The following is a 16,686-nucleotide window of genomic DNA, read 5'->3' as shown; positions in this document are numbered from 1 at the left end:
CCATGCGTGCATGTGAGGTCACAGAAATGTCTCCAGACCATTCGGGCAGGTGCAAGGGAAGAAGGCAGCTGCCCCCCACCCCTTCCTCCCACCATGCCCACTGAGGGGGCATGCCCTCTTCGACCTGGCCTGTTTCCTCCATGTCCCTTCAGTCACTTCTAAGATATTCACCTCCAGGCTGCTGACCTCCCTCTGAAGCCCCTTTCTGACCCAGTGCCTGGATCCAGCCCACAGACCCCACTTTCCCCAAGACCCTCAGCCCCACTGCATCAACATGCCCTAGAGTTCCCACCCGACACCTCCTCCTGCCAAGGTCTCCACACAGGCCTCACGCACAAGTTGGCCCAGTGGGCGCAATGACCTGCCGTGTGACCGGGCAAGGGGCTTAACCTCCTCTTAGCCTCCACAACCTCGCCTGCGGAGTGCGGGTCATGACCTCTTGGGTGGCTCTGATGATGGTGTGGGCAGAGGCCTAGTGCGCAGTGAGCTCTCAATCACTGGCACTTTTGTTGTTTCTAACTCTTAACCGTCCTTCAAGCCTCCATCTGGCTGTCCCGGCCTTAATTAAGGCCCGTTACCGCTAATCAGATAATTCAGTACCCGCACGCCCTCTCCGGCCCACTACACAGCCCTTCTTCCGGATCTGTGTGGATGTGGATCGGTGATTGTCGCTTCCGTTTAGCAGACTCTGATGGCTCTGCTGTCTGCAGGAGTAAACCCCGACACCTCGCCCTGGCACCAGAGCCCTGTCGTCCTCTCCCTTTCCTCCCTCCCGGCCACTCTCTTGTATACCCAGCCACCAGCTATGCCAAACGCCCACCAGTCCCTGCACTTCCTCCTGTACCCCGTTATCCACCCTTTCGGGTTGGCTCCTCTCTGCAGAGTGGGGCCCACCCCCTCAGGAGGGCACCCAGCTTTCTACTCCTATGGCACTTCACATGCTGCGTTATCTGTCACAGCGGGAGTCCACGGCAGAAGGAAGTGAGCACAGTGGGCGGTCTCCAGAGAGCTGGAGAACCGACGTGAGGGAGAACAGGGGCTCAGGAGAGGGCGCCCCCCAGGTGGGGCATGGTGGATGGAGGGTGGGACTTTCCCTTGGCCATGAGCTGTCTGGAGACGTGTCTGTGACCTCCTATCCCGCACTGGTGTCCTTCATCTGTCCGGGAAGCTCTGGACCTTACAGCCAGGAGCTGGCTGTGTGGTCCCCAGGCCTACCCTATCTCTGAGTCTCTGAGCTGCCTTCGTCCTGAAGATCCCGAGCTGAAGGTCAGTGGCATGCTGGTGGCACATGGGGGTGAACAGAATGGAGTCTGAGCCACACAAAGTGGAGGCTCTTTCTTCCTTTGGGGGAGGAAAGTGACACTGCAGGTGCTACCACAGCGAGAAAAAGGTGTGTCTGAATGGAGATGTCCCGTTTGGAGACTCCGGAGAAGGCGGCGTCCCACGCTGCTGTGGGCATCTGTTCCAGTCCCCAGATTCTGGCAACTCGAGCCAAGTCAATTCCTGCCAAATGTCCTCCTGGATGCGCAAGTAGCCAGAGCTGGCCCTCAGGGCAGATGGATTAAGTGACTTTTTCTGGGAATTTAGGAAACATCAGTGACTGAATGAAAAAATCTATCTTCCTAACGAGGCAGAAACACACGTCTCCTACATCCGGATTAGGTCGAGGAGGAGAAAGGACAGCGCTGCGGGGCCACTGTGAGGGCAACTCGGAGGAAATGGCTTTTGCTCAAAGAGCCTGCTGCCTTTAGGGCTCCACCCCAGGGTTGCAGGGACTGAAGGTGAGCCCCCAATGACTTTCACCACACACCCGGCATGGGAGGGAGGCCCTGCAAAAACAGGGTTCCTCGTAACCCACATGCACTGCCGGTGGGAATGCAAGACGGTGCAGCCTGATGAGAAAGGACAGCAGCTCCTCCAAAAGTCAGACAGCACTACCATGGGGTCCAGCTCGTCCACGGCCAGGTACAGAACCAAAGAAACAGAAAGCAGTAGCTCAAAGACATATATGTGGGACAGTAGATGGCGTAATGGCTACGTCACTGGACTCCCACGTAGTCAACCACGGTTTGAGTCCAGGACCTGGTGGCTTAAAACTCATGCCGGGCGTGTGTGCGTGCCCAAAATTCCAAGAGCAGAGTGGAGGAGAAAGGACTGTGGTGTGGCCATTCCCCCAGGGGTGATTTCTCGCTTTCTGTCTCTCTGTCTCTCTCTCCAGTGAGTACATGTGCCCTATAGCAAAAATCTCTCTCTCAAAAAAATTTTTAAAAGATACATGCATACCCGTGTTCACAGCAGCATTATTTACAGAGCTAAAATGCAGAAGCAACCCAAGTGTCCACCACAGATGAGTGGATGAACCGAATGCAGTGAGCATATACAATGGAATACGACTCAGCCATAACAAGGACAGAACCGATACAACCTGGATGAACCTTGGGGACATCATGCTAAGGGGGATCTGGTCAAAACAGATTCCAGTTCAGGAGGTCTGTGGAGGCCCAAGACCCTGCACTTGCAACAAGTACCCAGCGATGTCTACACTAGGTAGTCTACACAGGTCCCTAGGACCTGGCAGCACCTGAAAGCTCTCCAACAGCCCTACTGCCCCCACCTCCAGGAGGACGGCTATGGAAACTGGGAGGGGCCAGGGCGCCCAAGCTTCCAGGGACAGAAGCCAAGTACTGCTCGGAGGCCAGCAGACTCTTTCTAGAAAGTGCTGCACCGTGTTCTCTAGGAGCAGAGGGCTGGGTGCTGGAGAGGGCAGAGTTCTGCCTCCTCAGAGCCCAGTCCAGTGGGGAAACAGGACAGTGGCAAGGACATTCCACTGGCCCCACCCGGCTCAGCAGCCTGGAGTCCCAGACACCGAACAGTGAGGGAAACTGAGGCTTTAGGAAAACGGCACAGGTCTCAGCAGCCCAAGCTGACTGCCAGCTCTCCTGCTGGGGTGTCTGGGATGACTCTGGGCTGGGGACACCTCCTCCTTGGAGCAAAATGGCCTCAAACTAAGTGGATGGGAAGGACCAGGTTCTAGCCCCGTCTCCTCCTTCCAGCACCATCCACCCATCCATGCCTGAACCCCAACTCCAGCAGGACTTCCCCCAAGGGCTTCCAGCAAAACACAGGCTGCTTTATCCTGTTGCCAGGCCTCGGCACACACAGCTGAGATGTGACGGGCAGGCTCCCCTGCACCCACGCTGTGGAACACATCTGGATGATACCAGGCAAAAAAAAACAAATTGCTGTCCTCAAGTGGTGACCACACCCTCCTGGGCTCAGGCGTCTTCTCTTGTAGCCCTCCCCAGCCTCACATCGGGTGAAGCTGGACTCCCAATTAGCCGAACGCTGGCTGACTCAGACCCTGAGCAGTTAGGAGTGCCAGACCTCCCTAATTAGCCAGCCAGCCCTTCTCCCTTCCCACTATGGCCGTGGGGATAATGAGGCAGGCGGCCTGGGTGTGCAGGCCCAATTACAGGGGGGACACTGCACAAAGGAGCTGCCGGCCTCGCGGTGCCACCCACAGGCTTGTTAGCTCATGGCTGCAGACTGCTGTCAGCGCTCTTGCTGGGGAGGGCTCTGTGTGCTGGGGGCACTGAGGCGCGGTCCTGCCCACCAGGCCTGGGCGTGGAGACTTCCCGTGTCAGAGATCTCCCAGTAGCCCTCTCTACTACCTGCCCCAGCCCATATACCTCCCAGGGCCCAGGGCTGCACCCATCGCCAAAGCTGAGCAGGCAGAAAGGAGGTGGAAATAAATAGGTTCGCCAGACCAGCAAGGCCACTCAAGATAGGTAGAGATTACTTTAGAGAATACTGTCCGCCCACCTTGACCATCAGGGCCTGGTGGGAGTGACCACTCAGGACACCTCCCTATCTGAATCCCCCTAACCTAGGATTTGCATACAACAGGCTGAGTAAGAGATGGAGTGTTGTGGTTTCCAGCTTGCACAAAAACCAAGAGGTTCTCCTGCTGGCTCAGAATATCAGTAGTGCACAGCTGCAAAGGTTTCTGAAGCTGTGCATGTGTGCACCTTGCAGGAAATATAGGACTAACTCTTTCTTTCTTGTTTTTATTTCTTAGTTTGCTATAGGGTGCATGCGCTCACTGCAGGCAGGCAGCTCGCACACACACGAAAGTGAGAAATCACCCGCCAGGGGAGATGGCCATGCTGCAACACTCTCTCCTCCATTCTCCTCCTGGGACTTGGGGCATGCACACACACGCATGCCTGGTGTGATTGCCAGGACCAGGACTCAAACTGTGACCAGCCATGAGGGAGTCCAGAGCCTTAAACACTATACCACCTGCTGGCCCTCCGATTTAAAAAAAAAAAAAAATTTATGACAGAGCATGTGTACATACACATGAGAGTGAGAAAGAGAGGAGTACTGTCTGCTCACACCACAATCTCTTCTTCCAGTCCTCCATCCTGTCATCCTGGGCCCTCACTCACGTGTGCATCTGGCATGCTTTAGGCTGGCAGGACCAGGGAGGCAAACCACAGTCACCAGGAGGGACAGGGCTCCTCCTGAGCAGTGTGTTACTGCTGTGCCACAGACCCAGCCCAGGAGCTCCAATTTTAAGTTCAAGAAAACATGAATTCTTTTTTTTTTTTAGAGAGAGATTTTTGTTATAGGGCCCATGTGCTCCCCAGAGAGACAGAAAGCAAAAAATCACCACCTTGGGGGACAGCCACATCATAATCCCTTCTCCTCCATTCTCCTCCTGGGATTTTGAGCATGCATGCACATGTGCCCAGTGTGTTTTAAGCTGCTGGGTCTAGGCCTTGAACCAGCGATTGACTACATGGGAGTCCAGCAACCTAACCATTATACCATCTGCTGGGCCCTGAAAACATGGATTCTAATAAGGAGAACATGAAGTGCTATGGACAAAACTGGAACCTCCAAATTCCTAGGTGGAAGCCCTGTCCCTCAATGGGATGTATTGGGAGGCAGGGTCTTCAGGAAGTAATGGTGAAATGAGGTCACAAGGGTGGGGCCCTCCCCTGATAGGATAAGTGTCTTTGGAAAAAGAGGGAGAGAAACTTTGAGAGCACAGATTTCCGTTGTTTCGGACACCCAGCCTGTGGTATTCTGTTACGGCAGCCCACGCTGAGTAACACAGGGGGTGTCACCCCAGCTCCTCTGAGCTACATGGAGACCAGCTCTGTCCTTCGTGATGGGTGTGCAGTCTGAACAGGCAGGACCCTGAGGTGGATAGCAGCAGTAATAATAGTAACCACAGGTATCCTTCACTGAGGCTGCCCAGGTCTCCCCGTACTAGCTCACTCCTCCTCACACCTACGCAAGGGTGACAGAAGATTCACTACCCCATTTTACAGCTGAAGAGACGTGTACAAGGTTACTCTGCTGCAGCTGAGCTGGGACCTCACCCCAAGTCCATCGGGTCCTACAGTTCTGCCCACGACCACTCTCCAGCCTGCTGTCCGGGAAGAGGGAGCCTGGCCCGCCGGGTCCTTGAAGGAACATGGAGGCTCTCTTAGAGTGCAGGAGGGGCCTCCGTCCAGTCTGGAGCCTCAGGCATTACATGGCATCTGCCTGGGGACAGGACTTCCTGGAAAGCCACGGGGGACCTGCTGCCCTCCTTGCCATGCAGGGTGGACTGAGGGGCCTGTAGCCCTGGCCTGTTGCCATCCAGGCCTCTTTCCTTCCTGGGACCTTCATCTGCCTCCTGTACTTTTTTTTTTTTTTTGGGGAGGTTTTTGCTATTGGGGGCGGCTAACAGCCATAGATAGACAGAGAGATAGAAAGCAAGAAATCACCCCCCAGGGGGGATGGCCATGCCACAATCCCTTCTCCTCCATTCTCCTCTCGGGATCCGCCTGGCATGAGTTTAAGCCGCCAGGTCCGGGACTCGAACTGCGGTCGACTACATGGGAGTCCAGTGACATAGCCATTATGCTAACTGCTGGTCCCTGTCCCCTGTACTTCTTCATGGTCTGCTTAGTTACAATGAAGAGACCACGTGCTCTCTTAGCATATGGCCTCTGTCCCTATTATCTTGTTCCCAACTCCACTACCTTCCAGTGACAGCCACCCCTGGACTCCATGTCCCTCTGCACGCACCCAACGTGCATCTCTTCAAAACAAAAATCCGCTCACATGACACCCCTGCCTGAAACACTCCACTTTCCAGTTACACTTACCATAAAACCCTAACTCCTGGCCTCAACTCGTGAAGCTCTGTGATTGGCCAAGCCCATCTATCATAACCTCTGTCTGAAATGCCTTCGTTGGTTCCTCGAACACGCTCCACTGGATTCCACCTCGGGGCCTTTGTATTTACTGTTGCCTCTGCCTGAACACTTCTTTTTCTTTTTAAAAAATCCTACAGAGCATGTGCACTAGCCAGAAAGAGAGAGAGGGGAATGAGAAAGCACCCCGGGGGAATGACCGCACGGCAGTCCCTTGTCCTGCATTCTTTTGTCGGGATTTTGGGTGCTCGAGCACATGTAACTGGCGTGTTTTTCAAGCTACCAGGTCCAGGACTCAAACCGCACAGTCAGCCACATGGGAATCCAGGTACTTTAACCACTACGCCACCTGGCAGGTCCCAGACACTTTTTTGTTTTTTCAAGAAAGATTTTTGCTATAGAGCACTGTGCACTTGCCAGAGAGACAGAGAGATTGAAAGCAAGAAACCACCCCCAGAGAGGGGATGGCCAAGCCACAGTCTCTTTTCCTCTGTTCTCCTTTTGGGATTTTGGGCATGCACACACATGCACACACATGCACCCAGAGTGAGTTTTAAGCCACTGGGTCTGGGACTCGACTCATGGTTGATTACGTGGGAATCCAGCGACATAACCGTTATCCATCTGCCAGTCCCTAGAACACTTGTGTTTTGTAAGCTCATGTATTTATTTCCTCTATCAGAGAGAGAGACAGCACCCGTAACAAGGTCCTGAGTCTGCAATCTCATATCTCAGCCAGCTCCGGGTCACAGCACGTGTGTGCCCGGCCTGCTCAAGTCGGGCTTCACTGTGAACTGAAGTTTCCCACGTGGCTCAGCCTGGCAGAGCACCGTGCTTCACTGCTGCACCGTCTGGCTCCCTCTGCCTGGCACCTTCCCCACCAGATATTCCGGAGCTGGCTCTTGCTCGTGTTCAGGCCTAAGCTCAGAGAGATGCATTCGAACCACCCAGCCACCGTCTAATGTATCACTGTTTTGTTTCATAAAGAGCTCTCTGCCCACTGGATGTTAACCCGTGTATATTCGTGTGTATCTTTCTTCTCCCACCCTAGAAAAGAACCTCCATGAGAGCAAGGATTTTGTCGTTCTTCCCGGTGTCGCCAGCTCCAAGGTCGGGGCCTGGACACAGCGCGCTCTGCTATTTACTGAACATGAAGGAATGAATGAGTGTCGTATCTTCTCACATAACAGATGAAAAAACACCCCTAAGTCCCCCTCACGTCCATCACGCAGCTGTGGCCCCATCTAATACCCTCTCTCCCGCCTTTACTCTGGAACACGTCTCCTCCCCCGCACCACCCGAGCCAGGACCTAGTCCGTGGTCTTCTGCAAAATAAGAACCATTTCAAGTGAAAATGGCCTCCAGACCCGCCCTGTGCTCCAGGTCCCATGGGGCCGGGGTGCTGAGAGCAGCTGGAAGAATACATTCCTGCACCCCACATCCAGCTGAGGGCCTCCCCGGGACTGCCACTGTTGCCTAGGAAATGGCTCTGCAAGGAGCACTTGGCATCAGCCCGAGGCAGCCTTCTGCCTCTTTGGCAGACACCCTGGACTTCAGAGACGAAGACGAGGCCCTGCCTTTCTTCACGATCCCACTGACATGGACCATTTACTGCAGTGTGGGGCTGAGAGCGAGGAGGAGGGGGCAGGCTGCTGAGCCCCATTCTCCCAGACAGAAGCCACCAACAGAACCCCACCTGCCTGGGTCCTGAGAGCAAAATTTGCCTGAGGACCTGTGCCCAGAACCTACCCTGGCTTCTAGTCCTGGGCCTAGGAGAAGCCACCGCACTCTGGTCCTAGGCCCCATCATATCTCCACAGTTTTTTTTCTTGAGAGATTTTGCTACAGGGTTTGTGCACTCGCTGGAGAGACAGACAAAGAGACAGAAAGTGAGGAATCACCCCCCAGGGGGGATAACCACACCACAATCCCTTTTCCTCCATTCTCCTCTGGGATCTTGGACACGCATACACACCTGCCCAACGTGAGTTTTAAGTCACCAGGTCTGGGACTTGAACCACAGACGACTACATGGGAGTCCAGCGACGTAACCATTACACCATCTGCTAGTCCCCACCTCCACCTGTCTTGGGCCAATTAATCTACACTCCTCAGCACAGGTTACCACATACGAGAGCAGGAAACCAAAGTGACAGTGGCTGCAAGCCTGGCTTTCTCGCTTGCTAAGGGGGTGTGTTAACCTCTTCACACCTTGGTCTTCTCCTGCCTTTCAATGCCACTAAAAACACCCTCATCACAGTTGCTAGGGGCCTCAATGTTCCAAGTCCATATTTACTGCTTCTTCTTTTTATAAACTGCTATAGGGCATATGCATTCACCAGACAGAGGAGAGAGAGAATGCCCCCCCCCCCCGTGCTACAATCCCTTCTTCAATTCTCCATCCTGTCAGGATTTGGGGGATGTATACATATATGCCTGGTGTGTTTTTCAATTTGCTGGGGCTGGGATTTGAACCAGACTTGGGAACCAGCTCCCTTAACCAGTGGGCCATAGGACGGCCCAGGTTTACTTTAAATTTCACATTTTCTCTCAAGCCTCACCCCTTCACCCTGTCCCAGTCCTCTATCCTGTTATTTCTTCCCAGAATGCATTACTTCCTGAAATCATCTTACCTATTTGATCATTCTTGTATTTTAGTTCCCTCACCCAGTGCCAGCTAAGAGAGACAGTTCTTCCTCTCTTGTTCATATAATAACTATGGGCTTAAAACTGTGACTGGCACGTGGAAGTCACTTGAGGATGGGTTCCAATGAAACTAAGGTAACAAAAAATAAAGGGAAGACGTGATATCTTGAAAACAGTGTCGCCAATCTAGGAGGGCAGCAGAAGGAAGTCCCATGATAATAGCTATGCAACAATCAGTCTGAGCAAGATAGGATTAAGAATCTCGGGGCCAGCAGGTGGTGTGGTGGATAAGGGTGCTGGATTCCCACATGGCCAACCATGGTTCAAGTCCTGGACCTGGTGGCTTGCTTTCTCGCTTTCCCTTTCTCTCTCTCTCTCTCATCAAATAAAGAAAAAAGAAAAAACAACAACAAATGGAAATAAATAAATAATTCTTTAAAAAAAAAAAAAGAATCTAGATGGGGGGGCGGCAGGTGGTGTGGTGATTAAGGGTGCTGGACTCCCACATGGCCGACTGTGGTTCAAATCCCAGACCTGGTGGCTTGCTTTCTCACTTTCTCTCTGTTTCTTTTTCTTACTCTGTCCTTCTCTGATCAAATTAAAAATAAATAAAGCTGAATACAATAATTTTATTTTTTTTGAGAGAGATTTTTTCGCTATAGGGCGTGTGCGCTCGCCAGACAGACAGAGAGAGACATAGAGACAGAAAGCGAGAAATCACCCCTCAGGGGGGATGGCCACGCCGCAATCCCTTCTCCTCCATTCTCCTCTCGGGATCATGGGCACGCACGCACACGCGCCCAGCGTGAGTTTTAAGCCACCGCGTCCGGGACGCGAACCGCGGTCGACTACGTGGGAGTCCAGCGACATAGCCATTACGCTAACTGCTGGTTCCCAATAAAATAATTATTTAAAAAAAAAAATCTAGATGGGGTTCTGCCAGGAAAAAAACAAAAACAAAAAACAAACAAAAAAAACAACCTCCATGTGATAGAGTAAAACCGAGATGGTAAATTATATTTTTAAAATTTGCTAGAGCACGTGTGTCCTCGCCAGAGAAAGAGTGACAGAAGTAGAGGGAGAAGGAGAAAGTACCTCCCCAGTGTGGCATGGTCACACCAAAATCCAATCCCTTCCGCATTTCTCCACCTGTTGGGATTCTGGGCATACTCATGCACACATCCAATGTACATTTCAAGCCTTCGGGGCTGGGATTCAAACTGTGCAGTTGGCCATGTGAAATCCAGCTGCCTTTACCACCAGGCTATAGAGCCAGCCTAGATGCTAAATAATCTTGGAGTAGAAGGCATATTATTTTCTGGACAATCATTTTTTTAAGGCAAAAATAAACTCCAGGAAAAACTAAAAGTTATTTTTAAAAACGTCTTGGACTCAGGAACAGCCCGTGATGTGTTAGTTAAGGCAATTGGATCTCACATGGCTAACCACATGGTTCAAATTTCCCAGCAGCTTGGGAAACACGCTAGGTGCATGTGTATGCCCAAAATCCTGAAAGGAGAAATAAATGAAGGAGAAGGAATTACTTTGTGACCACTTCCCATAGGTGGGGAGCTTTCTCACTCCCCTCTCTGCAGAGTGCATGAACTCTCTAGAAAAATTAAAAACCAAAACAACAACAACAAAAAAACACCTGGGAATCAATATAAAACCATTTAATATGAAGCATGATAGTCATCTTGCTGCAATGTTATTCTCCAATGAATGACCAGAGATCAAGAAACAGACCGACAGAACAGGAGGTGCAATCCTAACATACTACTTGGCCTTGAGGAAAACAGTCCTGATTTAATGGAGTGCCGGTGTGTAGGCAAGGTTTTCAGGGCTCTGCATTTAATAACATTTAACTCTCACAGCTCTGTAAGCATTATTACGCCTCCTACTTCTGAGGTCACAGAGCTAGATTTATACCTAGGCTGTGAGACCTGGAGGACTTCCCAGAGCAGAATTTATAACTTCCTGAAACTATCTTACTTATTTGGTCATTATATATTTATTTATTTTATTTATTTTTGAGAGAGAGATTTTTGCTGTAGGACGTGTGTACCCACTAGAGAGACAGAAAGCAAGAAATTGCCCCCCAGAGGGGTGGCCACACTGTGGGGCCCTTTTCTTCCATTTTCCTCTTGGGATTTTGGGCATGCACACACACATGCCTGGTGTGAGTTTTAAACTGCTGGGTCCAAGACTCAAACTGCGGTCAACTATGGGGTAGGCTAGGGCCTTAAGCACTGTGCCACCTGCTGGCCCTATGGTCATTTTAAAAAAAGAATGACTATTTATTTAATTTTATTTATTATTATTTTAATTTGCTATAGAGCACATATGCCCACCAGAGAGAAAGAGAGAAGAGAGTGAAAGAGGAAGCAAGCCACCAGGTCTAGGACTTGAACCACAGTTGGCCATGTGGGAAGCCAGTGACTCAACCACCATGTCAACTCCCATTTGGTCATTCTTGCTCCTAGAAACCAAGCCACCTGATGTTTAGGCCTTGGTCCTTCTTGCTAAGAAGCAGAGGATACTACATTCAGTCATGTGAGTGTGCACGGGCGTGCGCGCGCGTGCGCACACACACACACACACACACACACACATACACACACCTACTCCTGGGAACCAGAAGGCAAAGCCAAGGAGCAGTGGCGCTAATCTAGACTGAACAGCCAGAATGGCAGGGCCAGAGGAGGGCCTTACCTTCCTGCAGTCTTTGCAGAACACCGACGAGCTGCCCAGGAAGCCCAGCACCTCCCCACAGAGCAGACACTGGGAGAGGCCGTTCCCCATCACATTCCGTCTCATGGTCTCCAGCCGCTCCACCAGCCGCCTGCAGCACAGAACACAAAGTCGGTCAGAGGGAATGGGCTTCCTGTCCCCGCTCCACCACTGCCTGGGCACAGCTGCCTCGGAACCCCAACACCATAGCATGCTGCATGGATGTGCCCTCACCTGAGCCCTGTTCCCTGTCCAAGCCCTTCCCCTGGCTAACTTCTAACCATTCATTCACTCACCAACTATTAACTGAGCACCTACAATGTGCCAGACCCCGGGGATATTGTAACAAACAAGCCAGAGACAGACGTGGCCCCTACTCTCATGGAACTCATGTTCACAGGAGAACCCGTGAACAAGGACACTGATCCCTACAGGGAGAGGCACCCTGGAATGGGAATAGTGGAGGGAAGAAGGACGGGGACCAGGAGCATGTGAGATGGGGACCAGGGAAGGCCCTCTGAGAACATTCAAACCGAGCAGAACGGTGAGGACCAAGCCACGCGGAGAGCAGTGGGGCAGAGGGACAGAAAGTGCCCACAGTTGCGGGGCAGAAACAGCGTGGCACGTGAGTAGGAGGTCAGGCTACCGGGCAGCCAGAGGGAGACTGGGATCAGCGAGGCTGCAGGGGCAAGCAAGGACCAGACGACGCGGGGGCTGTAGGTCACAAAACGGAGCTCAGATTCATCTCCGAGATGAAGATGAAGCCACCGAAGAGTTTTAAGTAGGGGCGTGATTGTCTCTGAGTGCCATTTTAAAAAACTCTCTCTGGCTTCTGTGGACAGCTGGGGAGAGCAGGGCGGTGAGCGGGGGTGAGGAGGCCAGGAGAAGGCTGGACCGTGGTCCTGGGAGGGAGGGTGGGGACTGGGACGGGCTGGCTTTCAGAAGCAGCATCGATAGGTTCGTGGTTGGAGGGACATGAGAGAGAGATCTAGGACGACGTGGAGGCTTTTGGTTTGAGAAACTGGGTAAATGGAGAGGCTGGTGGAGGAAAGGAGAAGCACTCCTCTTGGAAGCCATTAGATGTCACGTATCCCAGAGCCTTCCCTGAACCCCACTGGGCACCTCTCCCTGGAGCCCACAGCCCCCCGGCACGCAGTAACCTGTTCTACAACAACCTGACACACTACAACCTCCACGAACCTCTTCTGTGTTATTGGCCTATGTTTATACTACTCGGTGGGCAGGCACTTGCTGAAAATTCCTGAATGAATGGGTGTGTAATCTCTCTAATCATCGTAAGTCCCCAGTGAGGATGATGCTATTTTCCCCATTTTAAAGATAAGACTGAGGCTTGGGGCTGGCAGGTAGTGTAGTGGTTAGAGGGACTGACTCCCACATGGTTGACCACAGTTCGAGTCCCAGACTGGCAGGTTGCTTTCTCGCTTTCCCTCTTCCTCTCTCTCTCTGTCCCTCCCTGGTCGAATTTAAATAAACCAATCAATCAATAAAGTTAAATAAAATAATTCTTTTAATAAAAGGAAGAAGAAGACTGAGGCTCAGCAATGTGAGTCGCTTGCCAGGGACGCACAGCTCCTAAGAGGAGGAGCCAGGGTTTACATCCAGGCCTAACTGCCCAGCCCCACCCCACCACCGCCCCACACTTGCCCCTGAGGGAGCGCAGGCTGGGCTGTGAGGCTGCCTCGTCCAGCAAGCACTTCTGGCTTCCCCAGGGGTCATGCTCCCTCACCCAGGGGCCTGCAGGGAAGCAAACCTAGTCCAGCCCTGGCATAGCCCATTTCTTCTTGGGCACTCTCATTCGATACGCCCTGTTTCTCCACACCCCATATAAACACTCGGGCTGCGACCCCCCACCTGAATGATGAACCTGAGGCACTGCCTTCTGGGTCATTCCACGCCCCTGCCAAACCCAGTGCTCACGGTGGGGCCGGAGGATAGAAGGATTCCCTTAGGTGGCCCAGGGAGTATAGAAGATAGCAGCTGACATCGGAGGGTGCCCTGCGCTTCCACAGCACAAAGGAGCCCACAACGAAACACGGTCACCCCCATGCTTCCTGCACCCCCTGCTGTGGGAGCCCAAGGGATGCCAGCCAGTCAGCAGAGTCTGGCCTCAGGGCATAGACCTGAGAGGATGGAGCCCCAGCCAGGTTAGATTTTAAAAACTAATGGTGAAATACAACTAGTCAGAGAACCAGCAGGTGGTGTGGTGTTTAAGGTGTTAGACACTCCCACATGGGCAATCATGGTTCAAGTCCCGGATCTGGTGGCTTACTTTCTCGCTTTCTCTCTCTCTCTCTCTTTGGTCAAATTAAAATAAATGAATGAATAAATGAAATTATTATTAAAAAAATGAAATACAACTAGCTTGATAGCGATGCTTTCTGTATGAAATGAGAGGAAAATGTCCATATTACTGAGCTACATACAGCAGGCTGCTAGGACAGCAGTGCTCTTCACAGGGCACCTTCATCTCCTAAATCTGCATTTCTACGGTGTCTGTCTTTGCTTTTGTCTTTAATTATCATATAATTAACAGAAAAGATAAATCAGAAAGGAACAGAAAGAATCTAATTAACTCCTGTCCAATGCAATGCTTTGCATTTGTTTTTCCACTCGTTCAGATTTTCTAGGAAACATGGATGGCTTTTGTAATTAAACAATGACACGACACAAACATGCAGGAGAACGGAGTTGGAGTTGTGATCCACCCTGGATGTGAGGCCAGAAAATCTCAGAAGAGCTGGAGAGCGCCTCCTGCTGATGGGTGAGTCAGGGCTCAGCCTCAATTCTCTCCTGGAGTAAACCACAGGGGCCCTGCAGGCGTGCAAACCAAACGGCCCTCACGCGCTTCACCCCGTTCACTCGTGCTCCCTCAGCCTCGGGCCCACACGGTGGCTGTGCCCATCTCACAGAGGGCACTGAGGCTTTGGTGGGCTGGGGGCCTACACTCTGGGGTGCTCAGGCCGAGAATCTGGGGAAGGGCTCGAGTCAGTGACCTCCTGACTTGATCCCAGTGGTGACAGAGCACCGGGACCCAGAGCGCCCCTCAGTGCTGCCCTGCCTGCTGGGCAGGCACCAAACGCTCTTGCCTTCTTCCCGGGGTGCCCCCCGCCCTCACCCGATCCTCTGCTGCTCCAGGACGTCGAGCCGCTCGGCCCTCTGGATGACCTGCAGGATGGCGCCCACCTCCGCCGGGCTCAGGCACTGGCTCCTCCTCTGCTTCTCCGTCTGGTAGGTGTGCACAGACCAGCCCGTCTGCAGCCTCGAGAGAACACAGACGGCGTCAAGTCCAACACAGACAGTAGCCGGCGCGAACCCCGGCACCACCACAGCGTCCACAGTCTTCCTCCCAGAACAGTCTGGGGACAGTCCAGGTGCGATGTGCTGAGGGCAAGGGTACAGACAATGGAGACAGGCAGGCACGGGCTCGGGGTGCCGGCTCTGCCGTCCGCCAGCTAAAGATAGCAGCCCCATCTTAGCATCTGGGAGGCGGAGGGGACAGGGGAGACGACTGCAAACAGAGAAGGCCGGTGTCACAGCAGGTGAGGTTTCAAGGGAGGCACACACGATTACCGAGAGGAGTGAAAGCTTAGATCTGAGTCCATAAGAAAATAAGACATTATTACGGGTTAGGAAATTATACTTAGATTTAGAAACAAACCCGGAGGGTATCAGGAGATTGGTATGCATTCTGAACACTAGCAGGTTCAAGTGCAGGAGGAGACAGAGTGGCACAAGAGGAGACGTGGCGAGGGCAGGTGGCACTGTGCGGCGGGGCTGGGGCCTGGCTCGGGGCTTTAGCTGCCTCCATCCCTCCAGGCAGCAGGACAAGGGCCCCTGAGGCCATCGGCAAAGGTCAAATACGTTCTATTCTTCTGCACAGGGAGAGAATGGCAACCTCAAACCAAGCCCCAAACTGCCTGCCCTGGGTCCCTACTTCTGAGACACCTGGTGCTACGTGTTGCGAATACAGAGAGTGACGAGACAGAAGTCACTGCCTGAAGAAGCAACAGGATCAGTGAGGGAGGCAGATGCCAACTCGATCACGCAGATGCGTCTTCGGTGAGAAACCGCAAGGAGAGCTATTCATCCGCAGTTACTTAGGGGGCATTAGGTGCTGGGGCTTGCTGTTAGGTGGGACGCGCGGGTGGGTGTTTCGAGGATCTATAAATACAGGGACTTACCTAGCAGAGGCATGGTGCTTTCTTTCTTTTTAACATTTTATTTATTTCTTCCATGAGAGAGACACAGAGAATACCCCAACAGGTTCTTGACGCTGTGATCACCCCCAGCTTTCAGCTAGCCCCAGATCACGGGAAAACACATACCCAGCATACTCAGGGAGGTTCCTGGGCTTGAACCAGGACTGTCTCATGTGAGTCAGCCTCGCAGAGTCTGGCACTTTATAGCTGCACCACTGTCTGGCCCCAAGGTGGTTTTTGGAAGGCTTTCCTTCTTTAGAGAAGTGACAGATGGCAAGAGTCCTTGAAGCAGGACCCAGGGCAGGCGGAAGAGGGATGTGGATGCTTTCCGGGGGGTTCTCTGACACCAGAGGCAATGGTGGTCCCATGGCGTAAGAAAGCCAAGCTCTCTAAGTACAGTGGTCGCTTACAGCGAAAGACTCAGGCTCTGGAGTCCCCTGGACGGTCTTATCTTCATGGTCCCATCCCTCCCCGGTCATGGGACTTTGGGCAAAGTTCCTGCTCTTCCTTTACTGATCTGCCTCTTTAGGGAAGGCCATGAGGATTAAACGAGGCAGGGTATGAAAACTGCTTTGCAATAGCCGACAGGTTGTACAGTGCACGGCGGTGAACGCTGTTCCCTGTAAGTTCCTGGGCAGGGCGGCAGGAGTGGCTACACCGGGGAGGCAGCATCTCTTCCGGGTTCCACAGGGGAATAGGGGCTTCTCTAACGGAGGGCGTGGGTCCAGGTGGAGGAAACCAGACACACAAAGGCACAGAGGCATAAAGTGATGGGGGGCCACACGTAAAGATTGTTTTGGGGTTTTTTTTTTGAGAGGTTTTTGCTATAGGGTGCGTGCGCTCACCAGACAGAGAGACAGAAAACGAGAAGTCACC

General features: G+C 52.6%; 1 protein-coding gene across 12 annotated transcripts in view; it reads right to left on the bottom strand.

Annotated features, from left to right (window-relative positions):
- RPH3AL (rabphilin 3A like (without C2 domains)) overlaps window positions 1-16,686 on the bottom strand; it is a 171,638-nt gene that overhangs the window by 88,719 nt on the left and 66,233 nt on the right. For 11 of the 12 annotated variants that reach the window (XM_014583844.2, XM_006167528.3, XM_027767892.1 and 8 more), the window contains 2 exons: window positions 14,727-14,870; window positions 11,573-11,702 (listed from right to left, as the gene is read on the bottom strand). In XM_014583844.2, the coding sequence (XP_014439330.1) occupies window positions 11,573-11,702; window positions 14,727-14,870 (274 nt within the window). Of the gene's footprint in view, window positions 1-11,260; window positions 11,340-11,572; window positions 11,703-14,726; window positions 14,871-16,686 lie in introns of those variants that run through there. The other variant, XM_027767898.1, reaches the window with a different exon arrangement.

The sequence above is a fragment of the Tupaia chinensis genome, unplaced genomic scaffold (assembly GCF_000334495.1).
Source record: "Tupaia chinensis unplaced genomic scaffold, TupChi_1.0 Scaffold144899_1, whole genome shotgun sequence".
Taxonomy (NCBI): domain Eukaryota; kingdom Metazoa; phylum Chordata; class Mammalia; order Scandentia; family Tupaiidae; genus Tupaia; species Tupaia belangeri.
The sequence above is the reverse complement of the archived record's forward strand: the minus strand, read 5'-3'. Positions and strand labels throughout refer to the sequence as shown.